Source organism: Cupressus sempervirens, chromosome 10 (genome assembly GCF_028749045.1).
Source record: "Cupressus sempervirens isolate cs-2001-9-10 chromosome 10, ASM2874904v1, whole genome shotgun sequence".
Taxonomy (NCBI): domain Eukaryota; kingdom Viridiplantae; phylum Streptophyta; class Pinopsida; order Cupressales; family Cupressaceae; genus Cupressus; species Cupressus sempervirens.
Genome location: NC_143127.1, coordinates 169,653,254 through 169,680,654, shown reverse-complemented (window position 1 = coordinate 169,680,654; position 27,401 = coordinate 169,653,254). Strand labels below are relative to the sequence as shown.

The 27,401-nt window shown below is 36.8% G+C and overlaps 1 protein-coding gene across 2 annotated transcripts in view; it reads left to right on the top strand.

Annotated features, from left to right (window-relative positions):
* Positions 1-3,554: 3,554 nt before the first annotated feature.
* LOC149533153 (hydroxyacyl-thioester dehydratase type-like protein) overlaps positions 3,555-27,401 on the top strand; it is a 63,009-nt gene continuing 39,162 nt past the window's right edge. Inside the window, exon 1 of one of the 2 annotated variants that reach the window (XM_089805331.1) lies at positions 3,555-4,167. In XM_089805331.1, coding sequence (XP_089661457.1) covers positions 3,865-4,167 — 303 coding nt within the window. In that variant the 5' untranslated portion in view covers positions 3,555-3,864. The remainder of the gene's footprint in view (positions 4,168-27,401) is intronic. The other variant, XM_089805330.1, reaches the window with a different exon arrangement.

Sequence of the window (27,401 nt, the reverse complement as noted above, 5' to 3'; positions counted from 1 at the left end):
TTTTAAGAAATTAAAATAAAAAACATAAATTAGTTAAAAACTAAATAAATAAAGATAAAGGAAATATGAATAATTTTAGATGTAGTAAATTAAATTATAATTATTTTGCAGCGGATATCTATCAACATTTCTTTAGATATATTTATTTTAGATATCTATACTAGTTTATATGGTAGTGATGCAGCCAAAACTCCTCAAATAATTAACAGAAACTTACAAAAAGAAAGAACACAAAAATAAATATTAGAACTCCAAATTCTTCTTTATTATTCTTCCAAATCCTCCTCGTTCCAACAATGAGAGAAATTACAAATTTAAATACAAATCCAAAATTACCATTTTTGGCAGTTTTTTTATAAAACTATTTTTTTGCCATTTTTTATAATTTTTAAAACAACTTGGAAAAAGCTGATTTTTTTCGTGAAGCTTCCTAAAACTGAGATAAGATGAACTGCCAACTAACATTCGAAAATGGAAGTAATATTTTGAGGTTATTAATAAAACCCAACTTTTAAAAAACTAAGAAAAATATTAAAAGCTCTAAAAAACTACTAAAAGCTCCTGCTTAGAAAGCCACTAAAAGCTCTTGCATCATTCTCCTCTAGTTGAAAGAACACAGCTCCTACAAGTTGTTTTTGAATGTGTATAATTTATTTTCTAGAACTTTTCCTTCCATCGTATCAAACATTGATTTTATTGACTTAGAGGAATGGAAGTTTATTCCTTCTTCCCGATCTTCCAATTTTTTGACATTTTATCATTTGTCTTTGCATCTATCATTGGATCCCTCTTCCTCTTGTTTTTCTTAATCCATATTCTACTCAATATCTTCTCAACCTTTAAAATCCAAAATTCCATTTCTTTTGTATAAACCTTTGTACCATAATCATTTATGTCTTCAACAAATAATATATCAACATATTCACCATGACCACAATTAACATAATACCTTTGGAAAAATTCATATACCTCATTAAAAAAATCTAAATCATCTTCATTAGAAATCTCATTATAAACAACCATTTCTGTTTTCTCATTCTGAACATAAGGTTGAAAATGACAAAAAGACTCTTCCGTGGCTATGTTCATCTTGGCTTCTTCAATTCTTGATGTCAAAATAGTCATTAGTATACTCACCATTTCATTTTTGGGATCTTCCTTTATTTTTTGTGTCTCTTCTTTCCTTTTCTTCTTCTGAATAATCTTCTGAATAGGCCATGTGATCTTCTTCTTAATTGATAGGTACCATTTTTGCATTTCTAATTCCATTAGCTTTCTTAATTGTTGCCATCTTTCTTGTAATTTTCTTAACATTTCTTTTGACTCTAATCGCCTCATCTCTTCCTCCTTCCTCTTCCTCTCTTTCTCTTTCATTTTATTTTTTTCTCTTCTCTTATGCAAATACTTCATCAATAAATCTAGTTATTCAAACAAGTCCATTAACCTTGCTTTTGCTTTGCCTTTGCCTCAACCTAGGTATTTTATCTTCTCTACCTAGTCTTCAAGAAACTACTTCCTCTTCTCAACCTGCATAAACAAAAATCAAAACCACACAACCACAAAAATCTCCTTCTCTAAAATCTTCTGTGCTCTGATACCAGATGATGCAGCCAAAATTTCTCAAATAATTAATAGAAACATAAGAGACAAAGAACACAAAAATAAATATTAGAACTCCAAATTATTCTTAATTATACTTCCAAATCCTCCTCCTCCTACAATGAGAGAAATTACAATTTTAAATACAAATATGAAATTACCATTTTGGTAGTTTTTTCATAAAACTATATTTTGTCATTTTCATAAAACTATAGTTTTTCATAAAACTGCCAACTAACATTCAAAATTGGAAGTACTATTTCGAGGTTATTAATAAAAACAAACTTTCTAAAAACTAAGAAAAACATTAAAAGCTTTAAAAAACTACTAAAAACTCCTACTTAGAAAACTACTAAAAGCTCCTGCATTAGGTAGTTATCAAATCATTTAAATGACAACTTGTTTATTTTGTTTACAATATATTTTGGACACAACTAAGTCTTGTAAGAGGACAACTAAACAAATTGGGAGAAAGATGGAGAGATAAAAGAGTAAGATAAAAATCTAATTGGACTGTATGATAATAAATGAGAAGGCATTCAAATATTTTTCAATCTTGAAAGTAAACCATTTATAATAGTGTGTGTTAAAATATTTTTATAAAGATAGAATAATTTTTTGTTATAATATGTTTATTAGTCCTTGCCTTATTGGGAACTAATGTTCCTGGTTTCCCATTTGCATTAATTTTGGAAACCAAATAAATCTCAATTTTGTTTATTTAAAATTTATTTTTCTTTGGCATTTTTTGATTTTATGATTGGAAGATGGTAATTTTCCTGGGGTTAAAGGGTGTTTATAAATGAAATTATTAAAAACATGCGGATGTAAGGATAAGTGCAGATAAAGATTGATTTAATGCATTTGACAGACAACAACTATAGAGATGAATTCAATGCATTTGATAGACGAAGATTGATGGTAAAAGGATAAAGATGGTATAACATGTTATGATTTTGGAGAACTTTAATATTGGTACAATTGTGATTTTTTTTTAATAGTAACAAAACATATTATATTTAATCATATATTAAAAAAAGTAAAATATTAAATATAATTAAAAATAAATTTAAAAGAAGATCTCATGTTTGGAACTGTTAATAAAAAATATATACACACACATATATATAAAATATTAATGATTAATTATATAAATTATTTTATTAAATTTACTTTTTAATTTTAATAATATTATAACATATACATGTAACATAAGAGTAAGTTACATTGAAAATATACTACATCTGTTAACATTGTACTTAAGCACAAGGCAACTGCTGCTCCCACAGAGCCCTTGTTGGATACAAGTAGTGAGAAATAGATAAAATTATAAATAAATTTGTTATTCTATATTTAATAACAAATTAAATTTTTCCTTCAAATGACCATTTACATATTTCATATTTACATTCATTTCAAACTTTAAAAATTTTCAATTATAATTTTCATTTTTTTTAATAAATCAAATTAAAAAAAAAAAACCTAAAGGAACACAAACAACATAATTTGTTGAATGAATATCCTGAATAAATTTTTTTCACAACTGACTTTCCACAACTGTCAGGGACATTTTGCCCACCAAAATGAGATCGCTAATTATTTATAAACCCTTTTCTTCTAAATATAGAAAACCTGTCAATGGGCTCTTGATCTACTGATGAAGTTGAATGGCTCACAAAGAGCCCACCAGGTATCAAGTCTTGCTGAGTGCAAAGCTCTAATACCATAAGAGATGAGGCTGCAATTGTGCTCTGAGTGATTTTGACAGCGTGGATGCCCCTCAATCTTTGGCTTTAAGCCGAAGAGGTTTCAGGCATGTGTGGGCCCATATCGGGTTTCTAAATCTTCAAGTGGTGGCCTTTGCTGGTTGGTAGCTCGAAGGCCTTGTGCCTCTCTGGGTTGCCTTGCAGATATGAACCCTTCATCAAAAAACATAAAAATAAAAATAAAATAAAAATATAGAAAACCAAATCAACAAATTTTTTCTGTAAACTGAGCAGTTGAATCGGGACAAAACATCATAAAAAGGAAATATAAACAAAATCCGTGAGCTGGTTCAAAATTAACGAACAATTTTCAGACACCACTGGTGCTTCTAGTTTCATATATATGCAATGGCTACCATGACAGCCAGGTTTCGATTGTGAAATGTGAGGGATTTAATGAACGAAATTAGAGGCGAGCAGGGAATGAAAACAGCTTGAAATATGGCTCACAGAAGTTCCATGATCTTTTAGATGTTGAGATTAAGGAAGATTGGAAAAGATGTTGAGGATTTTCTGTCAGAGGTTTCTCTACCCACCAATTCCATTGCCGATTCCACTCATTAGAATTACCAGAGCATTTCTGTCATCTTTGCAGTTGAATGCCCAACTAAAAGAAGGGGACACATTGAGGAAAGAACGGGGTTTCACTCAACAAGAAGTAGTCAAATATTCACAGCTTAGCCAGGACAGCAACCCTATCCACTTGGATTCAGCACAGGCTCGAGAGGCAGGATTCAAAGACACAGTTGTTCATGGAATGCTCTATGCTGGTCTATTTCCCTCTATAATAGCTTCCCACTTTGTGAGTAACCAAATAAATATCTCCCATTTTTGCTGTCATTCTTCTTTAACGGTATAGTGCCATTTTTTATGATTAAAACTGTACGTGGGCATGATCAAGGTCTAAGAGTATGCGGTGAGTTTACTGTTTGTAATGAAAACATAACCGTCTTTAAGAACTGTAAAAGAAATGGTTTTGATTTTAATGTCCATGGAGGTGTTTCCCTCAAAGGCATGTATGCCAAATGTGGGAGTGGTCAAGGGGCCCTTGGTCTACTGGTGAAGCTAAATGATTCATAAAGAGCCTACCAGGGATCAAGTCTTGCTGAGTGCAAGGCCCGAAGACATCATAAGAGATGAGGCCGGGATCATGCCCCAGCCGAATTTGGCAGCGTGGATGCTGTTTAGTCCTTGGCTCCTAGCCAAAGAGGTTTCAGGCACGCGTGGGCCCGTATCGGGTACCTAAAACTTGTTTGTGGATGACCTCCATAAAAAAATAAATGTGGGAGTCCAGAAATATTTGGCAAATTACTTAAGAAGATATTGAATCACGATCTTATATTTCTAACTTTTTTAAAGTAAAAGATTGAGATTAAGAACAAGCTTGATTTGTGTTTTTCATTAATCAGCCAACAATATCTGGTTCCTTTTCTGACTGTAGTCCATGAATGCGATGGCAGCATAAGAAAAATGTCCCTTGTAAATTTCTTTGCAGTGTCTGCAACAAAAAGTGCATCTAAGAAGGCATAAATGAGTTTAGAATTATGGCCTAATGCAAAATGTACTTAAGACGCTACTTTGTGCATGTATCTTGATAAACTGTTTCAAAACATACCAGTAGCGAAATTTATGGAAGTGTAACATGCCAATAACCTGTTGGCAAGTTGGATGTGTTGTGATTGATATCAACATGTCTGTAAAGCAATTTTATCAAATGAACAAGATGTTTACTGGCATAACAAAGGATGATTGTTGAGGATGAGGAGTTGCGCACCTCATGGGATGTTTTAGAGGTTGTCTACATGGTTCACATCAAGTTTCAGGTGTTGACATGATGATTTGATTGAGTTACGAGATCATAGAAAGTGACCCACTATTTTATTGTTTGCCAATATAACAAAGTTGTAGAGATTGATATTGTGCATGTGTGAAAGATGTGATCTTTGGTTGCGCAGTTGAGAATATGGTAATGTGTCTACCATTCAAAGGTTTGTGAATCTAAGGCTCTGCAAGGCATAGTGTTTCAGATGAGGGTGACAATTTTCTTGAGGGTTTGCAAGAACTATTGGCAAATCCAGTGGATGCGATGAATTTGATTGTTTAATTGTTCTTAACTTCTTCATGATGCCTAAGGATGTTCTTGGATTATGTGCCTAATGAGCTGGCAGCTCACATTGATCTAGGTGTTCGAGTTTGAAAGATCTTCCCAACTATAGGTGATGTTTTTGTGTTCTTGACCAACATGTTGATAAAATGTATTATGGGCGATCGCTAAAACATTTTAAGGAAAGAGTTATGATCTCGAGTTGATAATGCAAGATAAATTAATGTTGCATAAAAGCTTATTTGATCAGGATCGTTGATTTCAGTGCGATTGATTGAGTGCTTGAATGTTAGCAAGAGTCAACCTAGTTCTGGATATAAGGAGATGAATTAGGGCAAAGATTTGTGTGCAGAAAAGGGTTGGTTGTGGATGCCAGGGATTGCTTGGGAAGCAGTTTTACAGATCTTCTGGGGGTTGAATTGCTAATCTGAAGGAGTCAAAGAGAATTGCAATAGCAGATCTGATTGCACTTGAATGGTTTTGACTAAGGCATAGATAGATGCTATTATACAGTTCATAAATTCTCAGATTGTTGTCTGAATTGTGTTTGTAGATAGTGAGTCTTCCTGAGGTTTGGAATCCAAGGCCAATTGAGCAGTGAGCTCTGGGCAGTGTGCTTGAATGCATGTGCATTCCTCATTTGTATTAAGTTTATACTTCTAACAAGGTATTAGCCTTACTGTGGTTTCAACCCCACTATGGTTTTCAACCTAATTTTGGTTTCCACGATAAAAAATCTTAGTTGTATGTGTTGTGGATGTTTTCTAATTTGTGCTTACATGCGAAGTCACAAGCTTCGAATTTGAATTTGAGTTCATTGATCATAAAATTCTGAAAGGGTAAAAATTTGGAAAAAAATCGATATTCAGTTTAACATATATAAATTTCTTTATTTTTAAATATAAGTAATATATCCACAAAATTGTCAAAAATAGTTTGATATTGCTAAATATTTAAATTAAATAACTCAATATTATTTAAAAATAATATAATATTATTATAAATAACAATATTATATTAAATAATAAATATCATAAGATTCGGATGAAGTTCAAAAAGGGTAAAAATAGCTAAAATAGGAACTTCATGGATGAAATTCGGTGAATCCTGTGACTTAGCTTACATAATTCTTTTACTGCAAATCAGTAATAAGGGTTTTCATGCATGAGGATTTCAAGGTTAAAGATTTTAAGAGTTGAGAGTGATCACCCCACCACCCCCCCAGTTGCTTGCTGCCTTATTTCTGATAACCCCCACACGAGCTTCCAATACAAAGGAATGAAAACAAAATTGCTTTGGACAGGTTTGTATAAATTAAAAATAAAATTATCGACAATACAACTAGAGAATGCAACATGAACTTGGATTGAACATGATCATAATTGATAATGTATCTTATCATCAAATAAAATACCTGATTTATGCAAGCCTCAAAAAGCAGTCCACCATTACTCCTTCCTTAAAACACAACTTTTTAGGCTGCATGTCACCCTCTATTACAAGGATCATCAAATTGGTTTCGTTTTCTGGTCAGAGAGCCTATTTTATGCCATTCTGCTCTACATCACCGTTCCTACGATTCTTCATCAGAAGATACTGCTTCAAAGATTTTCAAATTATCAATACAACAATCATGAAAAGATGGGGTTATTATTGTTGAAGTCCAAGGGGCCATATAGCAAAGTTGGATGCAAACTGTCAAGAATGGTATTCTTTTTGCTGGCAACGAATTTTCTTTTTATTTGAGGCTAATTGGGTTTCAAACTTTCAACAACCTTTCCATGAGCGACAGACTAGCACCGAGCTACTATGTTTGTAACAAGATTGTTTGTCAGAACAGAATCTATCGTGAGGATTGCATTCCTTTTCCATCTTTCACATGTCATATGGATAGAGATTTGAAAATGTATAAGCCGAAAATTCAGACAATCAAATATTTGAGTACTTATATCAATTGCTTGTTTTATGAAGCATCCCTTGCTTAAAATAGGAAATTATGGAGACGTAATGCTTAGGTGCAAAACCTATTATTGAAAGATAAAGAATGCAAACTATGTAATGAGTTAACATGCACCACCAATTTTGAAGTTGAAGCCTGCAATCATGAGGTTAAGAGCTTCGTGTCCATAATTTGAGGGCTTTTAACATTGCATGAATGCAGCAGAGACTATCTTTTCCTTTATATTTCTGCTGCTTGTAAATCAAAAGAAGCTGCGTCTCTTATCTATCCAACGACAAGTTATATTGAACAACCAGCACCGATGATCACACTTCCCTCTTGGAGAGTTTTACCAAAAGAAAAATAATCTCACAGAAACAAAACACATGGTCACTGTGTGTGTGAAAAAGTGAACCTGCACAAACAACACCACACTTCAATAGAACATTAGATTGTTAGTCCATAATGAGTAAATCATGCAAAAAGGGACTAACAAGAGTGTCCTATTGCTATCTATCCAGAACAAGTATGAAATGGATCTTGAGGTGCTCTCAGACATTGCAGACCATGATCAGTGACAATGCATTCTCGAATGAGAGATTCAAATTGAAATAATGCAATTGCAATGCATCTAAGATGAGCAAATTAAGACTAAACGAGTTGATTCCATTATGAAATTGAAGTTATCTAAATGCAAAGTGCACAATTAAGCTAGATGAGTATTAAACTCTACAACATGTGCACTTAAGATGTGAGTGGGATCAAATGAGCTCTGAATTCATTCCTTTTATAGAAATTGAGATGAAATGAGTGGTTAAGATTGATTCTTAATGAGTGATTAGGATTAACCCTTAAGTGATCCATGTGAGGTGATCTATGTTTGTTAACTCCCATTGGTCCATTAACAACTGATTTATCACTTGCTGATGAGTTGTCATTTAGGAACTTTTATTAATTTGTTTTAATTAATTACTTTAGCCAAGGGATTTAATCGGATTGATTTTATTAAATAGGCCAAGGTAATTAATGAGGATTATTGATTGGTTAATGGTGATTCGACGCTTGATTAGGGATTTTGATGATTTTGCTGAATTATGCAGGTGATCGGACAATCGTACTAGCATAATTAAGGAGCAGGTTCTGACTTAGGGAAAATAGGGCCTCTAGTTAGACTAGTCCATTTTAGGTTGGTTAACATTACCTCCTTGTCGTTGAAGTTACAAAAAGCTAGCAGCACAGCAATTTAAGCCGTATGTGGCTGAACATTTGATACATAGCAATTGTGTTTGAAAAATACCCAAGGAGGTGGCTTTATATGGAACATGATGACCGAAAGGTACTTTAGCAACAGTCTATGTTTGAAAACATGTATTGTCTACTATAAAATATAAAATGCAGGAATTTAACATGGTAATTCACCCTTCCTATTCTAGTCAAGGCATGAGCCGATTTGTCAGCATTATAAGTGTGCAAGAAGAAAACTGGACTCAAGTTTGATATCATTGTGGGAAATTATATTATGACCAATTATTCAGAAAAATTTCTGATGACCAAGGTGTACTTGCAAACGATAAAAGTTGTCTACATAATGAACAAACATACAAATGGGAAAATTTGTTGCTTTTCCATCAAATGCAATCAAATACTATGGTTGTATAAACTCACTAATGTCAGGATGTGTGGTTTTGATTTTTTTTCAAGCTGCAGGCATACAATTCAATGTGCTTTTAAGCACAAGCCTTATGGACTTTATGGTAAAGCTTTGGGTTATCTTCTTCCCAAAATGACTGGGTCTTTTCTAAGAGAAAAAATGATGATTTTTTCTGGAATACGTAGGAAGTTTACTGCCTTTGACACAATTGTGTTTTTTCTATTTGTGTCATGGCTTTCAAATTCTTTTTGAGCTATATGAGATGACCTATCTGTCTTCATTAATATAGATTGAAAAGCCATACATACTGTGTGCTACTTTATAGGAAGAGAGATGGGGAATGGACCATTTGTTAGAGAAGGTTAACATTGCTCTTATTTATACTTATCATAAACACCTAACTCAAAGAGAAATGTTTGGAACATGAACATTTTTTGAGCTTTAGCGTGTTTTTTTACGTACTAAATTTTTTAAATAACATTTATCTAATTCGTTTTTGTCCCAATCTGCAGTTATTTATAGTTAGAATGGAGGGAACTCCATGGTTAAGCATGCTTGAGTTGGAGTAGTGTTGGGATGGGTGACCTCTTGGGAATGTCCAATGCTTAACCTTTGTGAGCATCACCTAGATGCAATGAGTACTAAGTGAACCATTCATTCTCATTTGAGATGTGTTCTTGTGAACTACTACTCATGAAACATGGGTCAATGAGTTTAACCCCAAAATTACATTGTTGAATCCTAATAGCAATATTCATAATTTGACTTGCTATGGAAAATATCTCATGCTTATCAATTGATGAGCTAAAGGAGCTCTATAATGAGTGATTCATAGGGCACAACACTTGCTGAAGGTTTTTCAAACAGGGTAGCAAGCTAAGTGGGCTTAACCTTGGAGGAAAATCCATGATTAAGTGTGCTTGAGTTGGAGTAGTCATGGGATGGGTGACCTATTGAGAAGCTCCAATGCTTTACCTCTTTTAACATTATTTAGATGCAATGAGGGCTAAGCAAAACATTCATTCTCCTGAGAGATGGGTTCCTGTGAACCACTACTCATGAAACATGGGTCAATGAGTTTGACCCAAAAAACTACACCAGTTTAGTCATCGTAGCAATATAATAATTTGATTTGTTGTGGAAAATATCTCCTACTTATCAATTGACGATCTAAAGCAGCTCTATTTTGAGTGGTTCATAAGGTACAACACAAACGTTGCAAATGTGTAGCAAGCTAAGTGGGTTTAACCTTGGAGCAAACTCCACGGTTAAACACACTTGATCCGAACTAGTATTGGGATAGGTGACGTCCTAGGAAGGCTCAGTGCTTCACCTCTATGAGCATCACCTAGATGCAATGAGTGCAAAGTGGACAATTCATTTTCGTGAGAGATGAGTACTTGTGGACCTCATGAAAAATGGGTCAATAAGTTTGACCCAAAAACTGCATAGTTGAATCCTAATAGCAATATCATAATTTGACTTCCTGCAGAATATATCTTTTAGCATAGTAACATGGGGACGCATCCCCCCTCTTTTTGCCCCATGTCCCGGAGACTTGGACACACCGAGGACTTGGGGACTCCATTCCCTCGTCCACAGCGACACCACCAGATTTTGCCACCTTTGTCGAGGATGGGGGACGTCTCAGCGTTGATTATTTATGTTTAATGTTCAATGTTCCAATTTAATGTAATGGTCAAGTATTTACTCTTCTACATCTTTATATCTTATATTGCAATACATCTTTTCATAATTGGCATTTTAAGTACCATATGTATAGTATACACAACCTTCTCCCGGTCCCCTGCCACCATTCCCCTGCCGTCCCCAAATTAAGGCCCCTTTGTCCCCCCGTCCCAAAAACTTGTCCCTCCGTCCCCCAAGGAGGTGTAACTATGTCTCCTAGTTACCAATTGATGAGCTAAAGAGATCTTTAATGAGTGGTTGATAAGGCACAACACTTGCTAGAGGTTCGTAAATAGGGGCAATCTACGTGGGCTTAACCTTGTAGGAAACTCCATGGTTAAGCTTGCTTGAGTTGGAGTAGTAGTGGGATGGGTGGGATGGGTGACCTCCTAGGAAGGCCCAATGCTTCACCTTTGTGAGCACCACCTAGATGCAATGACTGTTATGGGGGCAATCTATGTGGGCTTAACCATGGAGGGGGACGCATAGTTGAGAATTTATTTTATTATTGAGTTTTCATTCTCTTTTCATAATTCAATTATTATTTCTCATAGAGAGAGTTGCGGGCATAGACCAATGGTTGTTGGCACCTACCAATATCAGATCTATTGGTCCTTTCCCTATCCATACCAACATTTTATCTATGGACCTGTGTCTGCATGCCTCGTAAATGTGTTTGTGTGTTGCTGATCAAGACCCCGACGGAGATGCTCATGAACCTATTTCTCTACCTCTAGCACATAGGCTTGTGAGATCATGGTTAAGCATGCTTGAGTTGGAATAGTACTGGGATGGGTGATCTCCTAGGAAGGCCCAACGCTTCACCTTTGCGAGCACCACCTAGATGCAATGAGTGTTAAGTGGACCATTCATTCTCATGAGAGATGAGTTCTTGTGAACCACTACTCACAAATCATAGGTCAATTGAGTTTGACCCAAAAAATACACCGTTGAATCTTGATAGCAATATCATAGTTGGAATGTTTTCAGATTTTCACTCAAAATGTTTGGTTTTCTGTGGAGTTCAGGCTCTTGCATGTGCTGATATAAGCATAAAATGGCCAAGATGCTAAAAGTTAAAACTACCAATGGTATCATTTTAAAACAAGAGCATTGTTTGTGTTGTAGACTAAAGTGTTATTTTGTGTGATGTCCTCAATTAGGAGTTGCGTTGGCTATATTATTTGCCAGTGTTTTAACTAAATAAACAAATTATTAGATAAATCATAAATAAATAAATTATAAATAAATGCAATTTTTTACTAAAACTGTTCTATAGGCCAACTTGATTGCTTGTAGTGGTCTTCCTTTTGAAGTCCATCTTATGAGTTATAGTTTGTGGCTAGTGCATTGTCATGTCTCCACCATGAAGGGAATCAATGCCTTAGGAAGAATCATTTGGACTTAAGACCTCATGATTTTTTTCAAGGGCGTGATTTGGAAAGATGAATTCAAGAATAGCAATAAAGGAATCAGATTAAAGTAATGCATCGATTCTCCCATTGAGCAATAGATGAAGTTAACCATGAATGATTTATCTACGATGATCTTGATCTTGATATGTATAACGAAGGTTAGCGATCAACCTAGAAGGATGACACGACATCGATCATTATTAGCAACGTTACAGAATCCTCTTCATGAATACTAGCAAATAGACAACAGTGTTCTCATCTAAGGAATGATGCTCTGATCATGAACATCTGCTGATTATATTAATCAAGAATAATTACACTAGCTCTAGCACTGCAATTAATACACAAACAAAAGTAATATGAAGATGACATGCAGAGAGCCTCCAAAAGGCCAGTAACCTGCATCATATAACAGAAAGAAATATTATATATACAGCAAGTTATTAATTTAGTGATATTCAGTACTTAGTTTTGAGGAGATCACTCAAAAGGCGGCAACGTGTTTTAGAACAAGATGGGGCGATTTGTATTGCTAGTATACCACAATTATGATTGGTGATTAAGATTGGAATATGTTGATCATGGGAAGGCGTGGTGAGCATCACACTCTGATTTGTATTTAAGAGAAGTTATATGTAAAGGCTTTTACATACATTCCATGCATCAAAATTTAAGAGAATAATCATGTTGACCTTACCAAAGTAAGAGAAAGCATTGTCATTGATGTAGCGATATTCAGTACTTAGTTTAGAGGAGATCACCCATAAGGTGGCAATGTGTTTTAGAATAAGATAGTGCAATTTGTATGGCTAGTATACTGCAATTAAGAATGGAATATGCATTGATTATGGGAAGGAGTGGTGAGCATTACACTCTAATTTGTATTCCAGAGAAATTATAAGGAGCGTAAATATTCTGCTAATTCTGTGCTTTTGATCAGACTTATCAACAATCCTTATGTGGTAAATAATGAACTTCTCAAACTCTGATGTAAGGAGGAATGATCAACCTTTGATCTGATCTGAAATGGAAGTATCTCTGCAATATATTTTTGCTGGATATTGTTGCTTGAAGGAGCAGATTGGAAATGTAATTGTGTGTTCTTCAAACTACAACAATAATCTACCTAAATATCATCATTAAAGGGCATGTCCCGTAGAGGGACATGTCCCTTCCTAAATCGACATATATCTCCTCTCTGGAAATTGGCGATCTGCAAGGTAAAACATATCAATTACTAACTAACACAATGTGTTAGATTAGTAATGAATATTAAACAACTCTTTTAGAAATTGCCGACTCACAAGGAAAGTATAAAACTTAATGCCAATCGTATGATATTCAAGGTGAGAAGATCAAGTGCGGTCTGCACATTCAGACCTGTAAGATTACTGGGTTACATACTTAACACTCCCTCTTAACTTGATAATCATACAAAGAGATATTATATCTAGCAACATCAATAGAGATGAATAAGCAAGAATTAATACTCTATGTCTTGTTGAATCTTCTTAGTATGTGGTATCATATAACACATGATACAATGTCATATTACTAAACCTGTGATATGACAAATCACTACAACTAGTGATAAGATACAAGATAAATCTGAAGAGTAATTTAATTTTTTCATTTATCCAAGTTGTGACTCATAGATACTGATATTTCTATATCACAATCATGATCCTGAGCTTAAGATCTACCAGAAAATAGGATAAATTTGGAAAATAATAAAATTCTTCCTTTATCCAAATTGTGAATCATTGACATAGTAATGTCAACATCACAATATAATCTTAAACTCATCTACATCTTACAGTAGAACTCTACTGTTTAACACATTATGTAAGAGATCGTCATCTCTCATAATGTCTTTTATACAAGTGTTCATTATCGCAAAGATCGTCACTTCTTAAATAATGAATACAAATGGTGGAGCCCATAACAATCAATAGCTTGACAAAATAAAATTATTCTATTAATAATTTAAAGAGTACAAATGGATTACAACTCAACCATACCAATTCTCCTCCAGAAGTGTTCCATCTTCACTCTAGATAGAGGTTTGGTGAGTATGTTTGCTGTCTGATCTAAAGTGCAAATGTATTCTAATTTTACAGAATTCCTGTCTACCATATCTCTTACATAATGGTAAGGAATTTCAATATGCGTGGATTTGTCATGAAATACTGGATTCACTGAAAGCTTGATGGAACTCTGATGATCACAATGAATAATTGTAGGATTCATGGCTTGCCCAAATAATCCCACAAGCAACTTCCTTAGCCAGACTACTTTTCGAGAGGCCATCGCTGCTATAGTGTATTTGGCTTCTGTAGAGCTCTGAGCTACTGAAGATTTCTTTTTGCATATCCAAGATATCATCGCTGATCCTAAACTGAAACAACATCTTGAAGTACTTTTTCTGTCTTTAACACTTCCATCCCAATCTGAATCAGTGAATCCATGTAAGTCCAAGCCAATCTTCTTGTATTTGAGTCCAAAATTAAGAGTGCTTTGTAAGTATCTCATAATGTGTTTAACTGCAACTAGATGAATCTCCTTTGGTTCACACATAAACTGATTTAAGCCATTAACAACATAGCGAATATCTGGTCTTGTATTTACTAAGTACATAAGGGACTCAATCATCTGTCTGTAGAGGGTAGAATCTATGGAAGGTGATTCTGCTGCTGCTTCCTTAAGTTTATGTAGATTAGTCTCCATTGGAGAAGACATAGACTTGCAATTCCACATTCCAAATCTCTTCAAAATGCCTGATGTATACTTCCCTTGATTAAGTATGATACTGTCAGAATCTGTCGTACTTCCAGTCCTAGGAAGTAATGAAGAAGTCCCAAATTTTTCATCTTGAATTCTCTAGTCAGATCTTTCTTGCACTGATCTATGAGATGATCATCACTTGTTATTAGTAAATCATCAACTTACAGTATCATAATTACCATATCATCTTTATCTTTTTTATAATATAAATTTGGATCGGCTTCATTCTTGGAGAATCCTAAGCTGGTGAGATACTTATCAATTCTTTCATACCAGGCCCTGGGAGCCTGTTTAAGCCCACAGAGAGCTTTCTTGAGCCTGCAAACAAAAGCGTTAGGATCATGAGTGTCAAATCCTTCAGGTTGCTCTAGATATATTTCTTCTGTAATCTTTCCATTTAGGAATGCTGTTTTTACATCCATCTGATGTACTTTCCATCCCTTCGATGCTGCAATTGCTAAGACTGCTCTTACGGAGGTATATCTGGCAACAAGAGCAAAGGTTTCTTCATAATCAATCCCTTCCTTCTGAGAAAATCCTCTGGCTACAAATCTAGCTTTATATTTTTCAATGCCGTCAGCAACATGCTTTATTTTAAATATCCAATTGGAAGAAACAATAGATTTTCTTTTAGGTTTAGGAACAATTTCTCAAACATCATTTTTCATAATAGATTGATATTCTTCTGTCATAGCTTCTTTCCAAGCTGTATGTTTAATAGCATCAAAAGGATTGGTTGGTTTTGTTTTGGATAAATCACTCATGTTTGTTGTATAACTAGAGAATCTTTTAGGTCTTTTGCTTTCTTTGATTGTTTTGGAAGGTGCAACAAAGTCTTGGGCTGCCTCGATTGTTTTAATGGTCCAAAGTGGTCTTTTCTTTGAATTTTGAGTTTCTTCAAGATTCAGATTTTGAATTTCATCTTCAATTTCTTCTAAGTTTTCCCTCTGGGACCCAGATTCACTATTTCTTTTAGAACTAGATAAAAGAGAAGGTTCTTCAGAACTTAGGGCTCTTTTGAAAGCAAGATCTTCTTAAAAAATCACACCCCTACTAAGTTCAATACTTTTCTGTCCAGGTATGAAAATCCTATATGCTTTAGATGTTTCACTATATCCTACAAAAATACCTTTCCTCCCAGAGGGTTCCAACTTGGTTTTCTTTTCTTTTGGAACATGGATATATATGGGGCACCCAAAAATCCTAAGATGACTTATATTGGGTTTGACCTTAGTAAATATTCTTCAGGAGTTTTATCTCTAAGGTAAGAGTGAGGGCTTCTATTTTGAATATAAATAGCAGTACAAGAGGCTTCTGCCCAAAGATAATATTCTAGATTTTGATCAAAAATCATAGCTTTAGCAGCTTCTATAATTGTCGTATTCTTTCTTTCTGCTACCTTGTTTTGTTCTGGATTATAAGGAACAACATACTCCCTCTTAATCCCTGATTCTTTACAAAACCTTTTAAACAAGTCTGAGGTATATTCCCCCTCGTTATCAGTTCTAAGGGTTTTAATTTTATGCCTTGAAAAGTTTTCAGTTAATGTTTTAAATTCTTTAAATCTCTTTAGGATTTCTTTTGATTCTTTGCATTTTAAGAAGTAAATCCATGTTTTCCTAGAGAAGTCATCTATGAACAAAATATAATACCAGAATCCTCCAAGAGAAGGAACAGACATAGGTTCACATAAATCCGAATGAATTAATTCCAAAACATTATTTGTTTTCCTAGTGCTATCATGAAGTGGACTTCTGGTGTTCTTAGCTAGAGTGCACCCTTTGCATATGCTTGAGTGGTCTTTATTTAGTTTAGGTAATCCAGTAACCATCTTCTCCATAGTTGATAACATTTTGAAATTTAGATGCCCTAATCTTCTGTGCCATATTTCATTTATGTCTGCAGCGTCATGAACTAAGGCTTGAATAGGTCAATTAGATTCTGTATTCAATTCATACAAATATCCTTTTCTCTGACCAATCAACTTCGCTTTCTTGATTGAGGAGTTCTTTGCCCAAGTTAATACTTTGCCATCCACGAATGCAACATTATGCCCATTATCTTCAAGCGTTGTAATTGAGATTAGATTTCTTTTAATTCCTGGTACGTAGAGTACACCTTTGACAAGAAGAGTATTTCTTGATTTTAGTTTCAAAGTGCAATTTCCAATTCCTTCAACGAAATGTGCTGAATTATCACCAATGGTAACTTCACCGTTAACCTTTTCTGATAAAGAGTCTATTGTTTCTTTGTATCCCATTATATGCCTAGAAGATCCACTATCAATTACCGATGCTTTACTTGATTCATTTGATAGTGAGGAGTACAATACACGATTCTTAGGATCATAGGTATCATCTTCCTTAGTAACATTTGTACAGTTTGCTTGTTGTTTAGAATTTTCAGGACAATTAGATCTGTACTATCCAGTTTTTTCACATTTGAAACACTTTATTTTAAATAGAGCTTTCTTGGGTTTCCCATTCTTTTGATTTCCCTTTTTCTTCTTGAAATGCTTCTTCTTGCCCTTATAGGAGTTTGTATTAAAAACATGAAGTTCTTCATCTTCTGTTTTCAGTTTCCCTCATTTCTTTAGCTTTCTGGATTCTTCTTGAAGACAATTGTTCTTAAGTCTGTTGAGGTCAGGAAGATTATCTCTAGCACTTATTCCTTGTGCAAAAGTCTCCCATGAATTTGGTAATCCATCTATGGCTATTAGTATTAATTCTGTGTCACTAATAATGGTTCCTATACTTGACAGTTCATCTCTAATGCCGGCAACCCTTAGGAAGTAAGAATTCATTGATTCTCCTTTCTTTATTTGAGTGTGATTTAGTTGTCTTTTTAGTGCAAGAACCCTAGTTGCATTGCTGACCTCATATGCATTTCGTAATGCTTTCATCATATCAAATGTAGTTTGATGTTTTGTAAGCATGGGTACGATATCATTTTTTACTCCATCTAAAATGATTTGAATGGCTTTTCTATTTCCTTTGCTCTAGATAGATTTATGAGGTTCAATTGGAGGTTGTTTGGATGCTCCATCAACAAATTGTCTTACATCATTCTCTTCAAGAAACATCATGATTCTGAATTACCAAGCATCAAAGTGTTCTTTCCCATCAAACTTGTCCTTGGGTCTGATTGTGTATGCCATTGAAGATAGGAGATAGTTGCTAGATATATATGAAGTCTGATAACTGAATTTTGCAGAGCCTAGGTTCGACTACCAAAGCTCTGATACCATGTAAATATTCTGCTAATTCTGTGCTTTTGATCAGACTTAACAACAATCCTTATGTGGTAAATAATGAACTTCTCAAACTCTAATGTAAGGAGGAATGATCAACCTTTGATCTGATCTGAAATGGAAGTATCTCTGCAATATATATTCGCTGGATATTGTTGCTTGAAGGAGCAGACTGGAAATGTAATTGTGTGTTCTTCAAACTACAACAATAACCTATCTAAATATCATCACTAAAGGGCATGTCCCTCAAAGGGACATGTCCCTTCCTAAATTGGCATATATCTCCTCTCTAGAAATCGGCGATCTACAAGGTAAAACATATTGATTACTAACTAACACAATGTGTTAGATTAGTAATGAATATTAAACAACTCTTTTAGAAATCGCTGGCTCACAAGGAAAGTATAAAACTTAATGCCAATCGTATGATATTCAAGGTGAGAAGATCAAGTGCGGTCTACACATTGAGACCTGTAAGATTATCGGGTTACATACTTAGCAAGGAGAGGGTGTTACATGCATTCCAAACATCAAAACATAAGAGAATCATCATATTGACCTCACCAAAGTAAGAGACCCTAAATTAGTTGGTTGTTAAGCATTATATCAAGGGCTGCAATAACTTAATAATCCATTTATTAAAAGATATGATCTGTTGTGGAGAGATGTGGTTAACAAGATATATAGTACGGATCAAATCCAAAAAAGAGGGGAAAGGGAATCATAAGAAAAGGAAATAAATACAGTACAAATGATATATTGCAACTTACAGCGGTTACATATATTTTGTGGTATGAGTTTCCATACATGATAAAATTATGTATCAGCATGAGTAAGATAGTTCTATACATCCGCACAAGTAGGATAATTTTGTACGTCTGCATAAATAGGACAATTCTGTACATCTGCGATAATAGGTAGCTCTGTACACACTTGCATTAATAAGATAGTTCTGGTACATTTGTATACCTTCGAAGTAGTAAGCATTTTGTAATTATCCGATTTAGCAATAAAAGGTACATTGCTGGTTCAATGACTTAATATAGGAAGTACATATAAAGATGTTATGCATATTTAATATTTTTCGACTGCTGTAATCAACTATGTTAAGGAAAATGAGGTAGTTACAGTTGGAAAAACAATGATGAGGTTGTTTTACCATACTGGGTAAAGAAATCAATGCACAGACAATAGATACGAACAACAGAACTCCTTATATTATTCGCATATGCCAAAGACATTACATTATGCTTCCATGATGATTTACAATGATCCCGAAGGGTGTATAAATACTTTCCGAAGAACCTTCCCGAAGGGGTCCGTCGGTTACATAACAAGAACCTTCCCGAAGCTTCCTGACAAGACCCATCGGCTACACAATATTTACCGACGACATCATCCCCCCCAAAGAGAAAAGTCGTCTCCTGACGACTACAGAAAAAAACTCAAACAACTAATACAACAATATTGATCTGCCACATCACTCTCACATTCGTCCTGTGCTTGCACCAAACTGGTCTCCAACCCACATTGCATCTGTAGCCACAATATTGTCTCCTTAGTCAAGCTAACCTTGATAGCCACATGTGCTGCTTTCTCTGCTTCCACCTCTGGGTCCACTGAGCCAAGTGTCGCTGAAGTGCCTTCAACTGGATGATCAACTCCTCTCGAGCTCTCCCTGCATCCACCAAGGCAGCTTCATGGCCAACACCTACTCCAAGTGTAACACCCCTCTCGAAATGCTTGTTCCGTAGATCTTTTCACCTCTGGCACACTATGTCTGCCGCAGCTCCAGGTCTCATCAATTGGTTACGCTTCCCATAACTGATATCCGCAACGACTGGGGGTCTAGGGGGCAATGCCCCCGTGGGGTCTTGGGGCAGCGCCCCAGGTGTGCTGCCTGTCGTTAGCACTCTGAAACCCACAAAATTGCATGGAACAGACTATTTCTGCAATTTCTCCTAATCCCACACTCTTTCTAGCAACTGCTGGTGCTTCCCCTTCCCTATGGCATCATCTGATACTCATTCTGAGCATTCTTGATTTGTCGACGTTTTTTTTTTAATAAGAAAACCTCCTACCACCCTCTGTTATGTTACAACCTTAACCTTGTACGCCAATTCCTTATGCAATAACATGTAGAAGCTGTATGCCCAAACCATGAAATTCGTACACTAAGTTTTGCTTGAGAAATCTGTATAGAAATTGCAAGTTACAGGCCTTCCCAAATCCGTACGCCGGTGTTAAAGTCCATACGCCAAGATATGCAAAAAAACCGTACGCCAAGAGATATTGTGAATGCTGTATGGTAAGAATGGCTTTCAAAATCCGTACCCCTCTTGGATTCTTGAATCCCGCATACCAAAGTTACTTAGAGTCCATACGCTAGCAATCTTTAAATCCATACAGCTATGTGCCAAGTTGGTATTAGACTTTATAATATCCGCAAAATCAAAGCCTCCAAATACCGTACGGTGAGCAAGTTATAAATTCGTACGATGACCAAGCTTAGAAAATCCGTACGGTGGCCTCTACCATACATCAACTCTGAAAATCCGTTCGCCAATCTCTAGCATCCAAAAATCCGTACGGTACAAATTGCCAAAAATAATGTCTTTAAAAAATCCGTACGTCCTAGCTTATTAGAATCCATACGCTATATGATATGAAGCCGTACGGTGCATAACCTTTCCTTTCCCAAGCCGTATGGTTAGGCTTTCAGAATCCGTACACTAGGTGCCTTTAAAAACCCGTACAACTGTGCTTTAAAAATCCGTATGGTGGCTTTTCCCAAAAAACCGTATGGTGGCATTCTCACATCTTTTTAAAAAAATTTTTAAAAAAATTAATTATTTTTTTTTTTCACTTTTTGAACAACTATGTACAATAGTTACATATATACAACACTTACAGTTTTCTCTCAGTTGTTCGTCCACGGAGGTGCATTACTTCTTTCATGGCAGACATTCAACTTTGACCTATTCACTACATCGAACACTTCCTTTCCATCTACCATCGATTGTTTTACTGCTCCGTTATCACCCACTTCCCGAATTTGATATGGTCCAACCCATTTAATTTTGAACTTGCCTGGTTTGATCTCATTCCGGTCGTCGTACTTCAACACCCATTGTCCAAGTTGAAACCTGCTACGCCTGTTCTGTGTCATCTCCATATCGCCCAGCATTTTCCCGAAGCTCCCTACCATGGACTCCGTCAGCTGCCCCTTTTGTCCGTCAATAGCACATTCACACTGTACTGCTACAACTTTTATTGAACCCTTCCGCTTTGTTTCTTGTGCGGACCGTATGATGTGTATTCCTTGCTGCTGGCACCTTTCTGCTATATCTGTGGTTCGACGTAATACTTTCTTCATGCACGGTCGTATGGTGGAATCTTTCCTTCTTTTAGGTTCGTACTGTATGTTCTTTCCTTCAGCTTCAGTCATACCCACGTTTCCTTCTTCGGCTTCTCTGTGTTGCTTCGAACATTCATTTCCTCCTTCGGCTTCTCCATGTTCCTTCAGACATTCATTTCCTCTGTCGACTTCTCTTTGTTCCTTCGGACATTCATTTCCTTCTTCGGCTTCTCTGTGTTCCTTCGGACATTCATTTCCTTCTGCGGCTTCTCTGTGTTCCTTTGGTCATTCATTTCCTTCTTCTTTTTTACCTTCGTCGATCCTTAGCATATTACAACTCAAAAATAGTTCGTAGTCCTCTATCTGCCAGTGGTAAAGACCGTTCACCGAATCTAGATCATCGTCTGTCGATCCTCCTTCCAACCGTGGGACTCGCTCCTGATCTGGTTCCATATTCTGCCTCCTTTCATCCTCTTCTTCGGAATCTAACGATAGAGCTTTTTTTCCGACCATTTGAGTGTGTAGATCGATGACGTACTTCCGCCCTTTGCTTTCAAGTGATAAAGTATTTTTCTTCCAATCGTGCTTCGCCTTGACCCCCGGCCTAGAATGGCATCATATCCTCTCCGCTTCAGTGGGATCACGACGAAGTCCAACAGGAACGGTTGTGTTCCAAACGTTACTGGTTGCGCTGTCAGGACTCCCGATGGCTTGATTCCATGTTGATCGGCCGTTAGCAACTGGAATGTAGGCGGCCATAATGTCAGCTGTCCCAACCTTTTCCAGGTGTCTTTAGGCAACACATTGACACCGGACCCTCCATCCACAATTGTTTCCGTCAATACAGTCCCGAGAATTCCCATTTCGACTACTGCCGGATGGCATCCGATGAGAGGGCTAACAGCATCGGATCTTCTACACTTGCGCCACTTTCCTTCTCCTTTTTGTCCACTGTACTTGCTCCACTTTCCTGCTCCCTTCCATGTTCTCTTGGTAGTTTAGCAGCAGGAATGATGTTTGTGAGTGCCGATCGGAGATGAGGCATAGTGAGCAAGAGATCATTTATCCTGACGGGTACCTCAGCTTGCAATATTTGTCGTACAATGTTCTGTTATGCGCAGTTCCGTAAAGAGGTACCCGACGTGTCCTCCAGGTGTGCCGTTTCTACCTACGTTGCTCTCTGGATCTCTGCCCGTGCTTCCTCGAGTCTCTTCTTTTCCTCCATTGGATCAGGGTAGAGCTTCACCTGCTTCCGAGTGATTGCCAAAACTTCTTCGTCCGTCCTGATAGTAATCAAGTTTACTCCGAACTTCAAGCACTTAGCATCGTCATGATCGCCAGGTCCACACCATTGGCATAGCAACTTTGGTGTGTTCACCATTGTGCACTCTCGGGCGAAGTGACCCCACAGATTGCATGCGTGGCATTGAACTATCGACCGACCATTTGCATCATACTGAATTCAATTCCTTCCGCCATTATTGTTGTTGCCGCTATTGTTGTTGTTTTGCCCTCTGCTATTATTCCTGTACCCACCCGAAGTGGCACCATCAATGTTTGCATTTCCGTTCCCTCTTGACGCAGACACTTCCTGCGTGAGGAACACTTGTTGTGGTGCTCTTGATTTCAGGTTGAAAGGGCATTCCTTTACCGAGTGTCCTAGAATCTGACAAATCTCACAAAATTGATCTTTTGGGCAGGATCGCTTTGTATGGCCTTCTTTCTTGCACTCCGTGCACCATAGGTCATTGCCCTTAGTCTCCTTGTTCATGTTTTTGAACTCCATCACCCGAAGCATGTCCTTTTGAAGAGCACGGACTTTCTTGCTGCTGCCTTCATCGTCGTTGCTATCTTCTCCTGAAGGCTCGTCGTCATCTAAATCGGATGAGCTGGTCTTCTTCTTCTTCTCTGTCTTCTGTTCACTTTCGAGGTTCAATGCCCGATTGTATGCTTCCGTGTATGACGACAGCGGCACAATTTTCATTTTCTTCCGCAAGTTTGGGCGTAGACCTTCCACGAACCACCTTTTTTGAAGTCCATCCGCCGGCTTATTTTCCATTTTGTTTATCAAATCTTTTAATTTCCTAGCGTAGACACAGACAGTTTCGTTCTTCCCTTGCTTAGTATTGAAGATCTCTACTACAATTTCATTATCGTCACGCAACAGTTGAAATTCGGTTAGAAACTCCTTTTTAATGTTATTCCAACTATCCAGCTTCTGTGGATCTGTACTAGTAAACCAGTTAATTGCCACGCCCCATAGGGTGGCCGGAAATTGTCTCATCCAGTCGTCTTCATCAGTTATCCCATTTGCCCTCTAGATCGTTTCACATGTTTTGCAATGTCGAATGGGATCGGTGGTACCATCGCCATCAAACTTCGGCAGTTTCTCTTTTGGTCCTGCCATCATTACTAGATGTTGTGGGTTTTGTTGTGTACTTGCACTGTTTTGCACTCCCGTGTTGTTCTGAATACCCGCGTTGTTTTGTATCACACTTGCGCTGTTCTACACACCTGCGCTGTTTTGCACACCTGTGCTGTTCCGCACACCTACGCTGTTTTGCACACCCGCACTGTTCCACACACCTGCGTTGCTCTGCACACCCGCGCTGTTTCCAACACCCGCGCTGTTTTCGACACCCGCGCTATTTGGTGAAGAAGGGTTTTCGTCAACTGAAGCTGTTTGTTCCGGAAGTATATCTCGGACGAAGAGTTCACTCCACGCTCGTGCTCCCTCGGCACTCCAAGCCGTGCGAGTCGATCCCCTTCTGTCTAGATTCTCTTCCCTCGGTGTATGCAGGTTTAGAAACTCCTCCCTTGCTTCTTCCACTAAATCGAGTCGTTGTCAAGTCTCTTCCAACAATTGTTTAGTGCTTCTGTGTCCTTCGGTAACTTGCTGAAATCTCCGTCTGCATTCAGCCTGTTGTGCCAAAATTAAATTTTCTTGCGCGACGCATATTTCGTCCTTTTCCTTCAACTTATTCTTATTCTTATTCAACTGATTCGGCATTTAGTCTTCATCCGTCTGTTTGTGTACCAGGTCCATCAGGGAATGGCGCCAAATGTTTTACCGTACTGGGTAAAGAAATCAATGTACAGACAATAGATACGAACAACAAAACTCCTTATATTATTCGCATATGCCAAAGACATTACATTATGCTTCCATGATGATTTACAATGATCCCGAAGGGTGTATAAATACTTTCCGAAGAACCTTCCCGAAGGGGTCCGTCAGTTACATAACAAGAACCTTCCCGAAGGGGTCCGTCGGCTATATAACAAGAACCGTCTCGACGAGACCCGTCGGCTACAGAATATTTACCGACGACAGAGGTCACCTTTCAAGCATGCCATCTTATGGTGGTGACTGGGGAATCCCCATGGGGCCAATGGGGGGGACAAAGTGGACTGCCTTTGGGCTTAGGAAGGATAGATGGAGGAGAATGGTGATAGTACCTCACACTAGGTATACTTCCTTATATGTATGGCATGAGCCACATGAGGCCAAAAGGGATGGTATATCTTCTTTTGGGCCTAGGGTAGGAGGTTTCTTGGACACCTCGTCAAATCACACTACCTTATCACTTCTATGGTTGGTTCACCTTAAAGTTAATTCTAGCAATCTATTGATTTGATCTACATTCCTCATATTGGTTTATATCTAACTAAAGAAATCTAGCTATGAATTATGATTGAAAATAAATCCTATGTTATATGGCTTCAACCAAAGTGAAAGGTATCTTTGAAAGCGTATTTTTTTTGACAATAATTGTGATCTAGGGCAAAATTTGGATACTTATAATTTGGGGACATTGCAAGCATCAAAGAGTTTCATTATGATTTGAATTAAATGAATGTACTCTTAGATGCAGCCCTAAGAGACTTCATCATTGGTAGGGCGAAATCTCTATCAATAGTCTTGCTCAAAGTAATATTATATTACTTCTACTATTTCTACATAATGCCACTATCCTTTTCATTGATATCAAAGTCTAGGTGTAGATTTAAGTATTATCTAAGATGGGCATAAACAAGCATAAAGTGGTGAATAGATCCATTGCATGAGAGAAAAGGAGCAAGTACCAAGTATGGAGCCTGGGATTGTGTTGGGACTCAAATTGAAGCCCTGATTTTGAGTACCATTGAAAAATCAAGTCCTATAAGTGCTTTTTAATGCATGCGTACCTGGCTGTACTTGTGAGGCCTAAGAGGTGTTTAATGTTTCTAACACCATGCATTTAGTACGCCTATGTGTTCCATGAAGATAAATTCTCATTCCGAGCCATTCTGTGAAGTCCCGTTTTGAGCGATGTCCAATTCTGCATTTTTGCCGAAGTGTCAAACAGCGATAAGAGGCTGTGTTTGCATTTGAATATCTCGCACCCAGTAACATTTCATGACTCGCCACTTTGGAAGTGTTTAGTGTCCATACCAGAGAGCCTATGTTTCAGATTTCGAGTCATTTCAAATCCGTTTGACTAGGTTTTGAATCCCTCAAAGTTGGTCATTTATTTTTGTCCTGTTGATGTGAATTGTTCAAAATTCTGGGAGGCCCTGTTGACTTGTTATAACTTTGACCCAGTTGATCGAAATGAGAAAATTCCTTTTGCATTGCATTCTAGGGGTTAGAGACTTGCTATGTTTCAATTTTGAGTTTATGACGAATCCGTTTGATCAGTTTCCAAATGCGTTCAATTATTCGTCATGAGCCCTAATCGCAGATTTATATTGTCCTCATGACAATGAACCAACGCCCTAGATCCCGCTCCCCCAAGTGCCAGTTTGCCCTTTTTACAGAGTCGATTCTGAACGTGATTTGTAGTTTTCTAACATGTTTGCTTGTAGGCAGTTCTGAGAGGACAACTTTGATAGTCAATATCTTTTGACTAAGAATTCGTCATGAGACGAGATTTGACATGGTGCAAGAATGCAAAACAGAGAATCAATATGTTTGATTTCAGAGCCCAGTTATTTGTTTGGATCAGTTTTTAAGGTTAGCCGATAGGCCTTGTTGGCAAAAAATCATAAGTTTGCAGAAAGGTATAGAGTTGCAAATTTGTTTCCAGTGCTCGAATTTGTTTCAAATCAGTGCCAGATGGTGAATAGATCAATTTGAGACTTCAGTTGTTTGAAAACGAAATTTTTTTTAGCCGGACCCGCTTTGGGGCACGACTGATTTCATCAGTTTTGCGAAGAAGTACTCGTGGAATAAAATTGTCTTGATAAGATATAATGGTCTTGATCATTTTCAACAACCTTTTCTTTTAAGAATATGGCACTTCTTGATGTCAAATACCTAGTAAACAAGATGCATTCTTGTTTTACCTTGAAAGATGTTTTATAGTTTCATATGGGGAGCAAATGAATTTGGCTTCTCTATGTAAGCCAATGAGAAGCTTTTGAAGTTTCTTTGAAAGGTGAAGAAAGACTTGAACGTATTGACCACCAATTTTGAACCTGCAATTGTCCCGGTATGTGATGAGTTTGTGGAATTAATAACCCTCAATCCTGAATGTGAAAGTTCGTTTAAAGTTTTTCAGCTTGGCTCTGGAGAATTGTTGGTTTTTATTCAAAATTTCAAAGACTCGTGCCTGTATTTGTATCACTCACCAAAGATTGGTTTCAACATAAATAGCGTGAGTCCGATTTATACTTTCAAAAGGGGGTTTAATTTGTTGTTTGTAGATGAAGGGACCCACCAAGCTGAGAGGATGCTTTCATGCAGAAGTTGCACTAAGAAATATCACAGGAGCTATTTAAAACGTTTGGGCTGAAAACAAAGATTTTTTCAAATGGGCTTCTTGGGTTTGCCCCTCGTGTATGAGTTGTGAGCAATCAGAAGC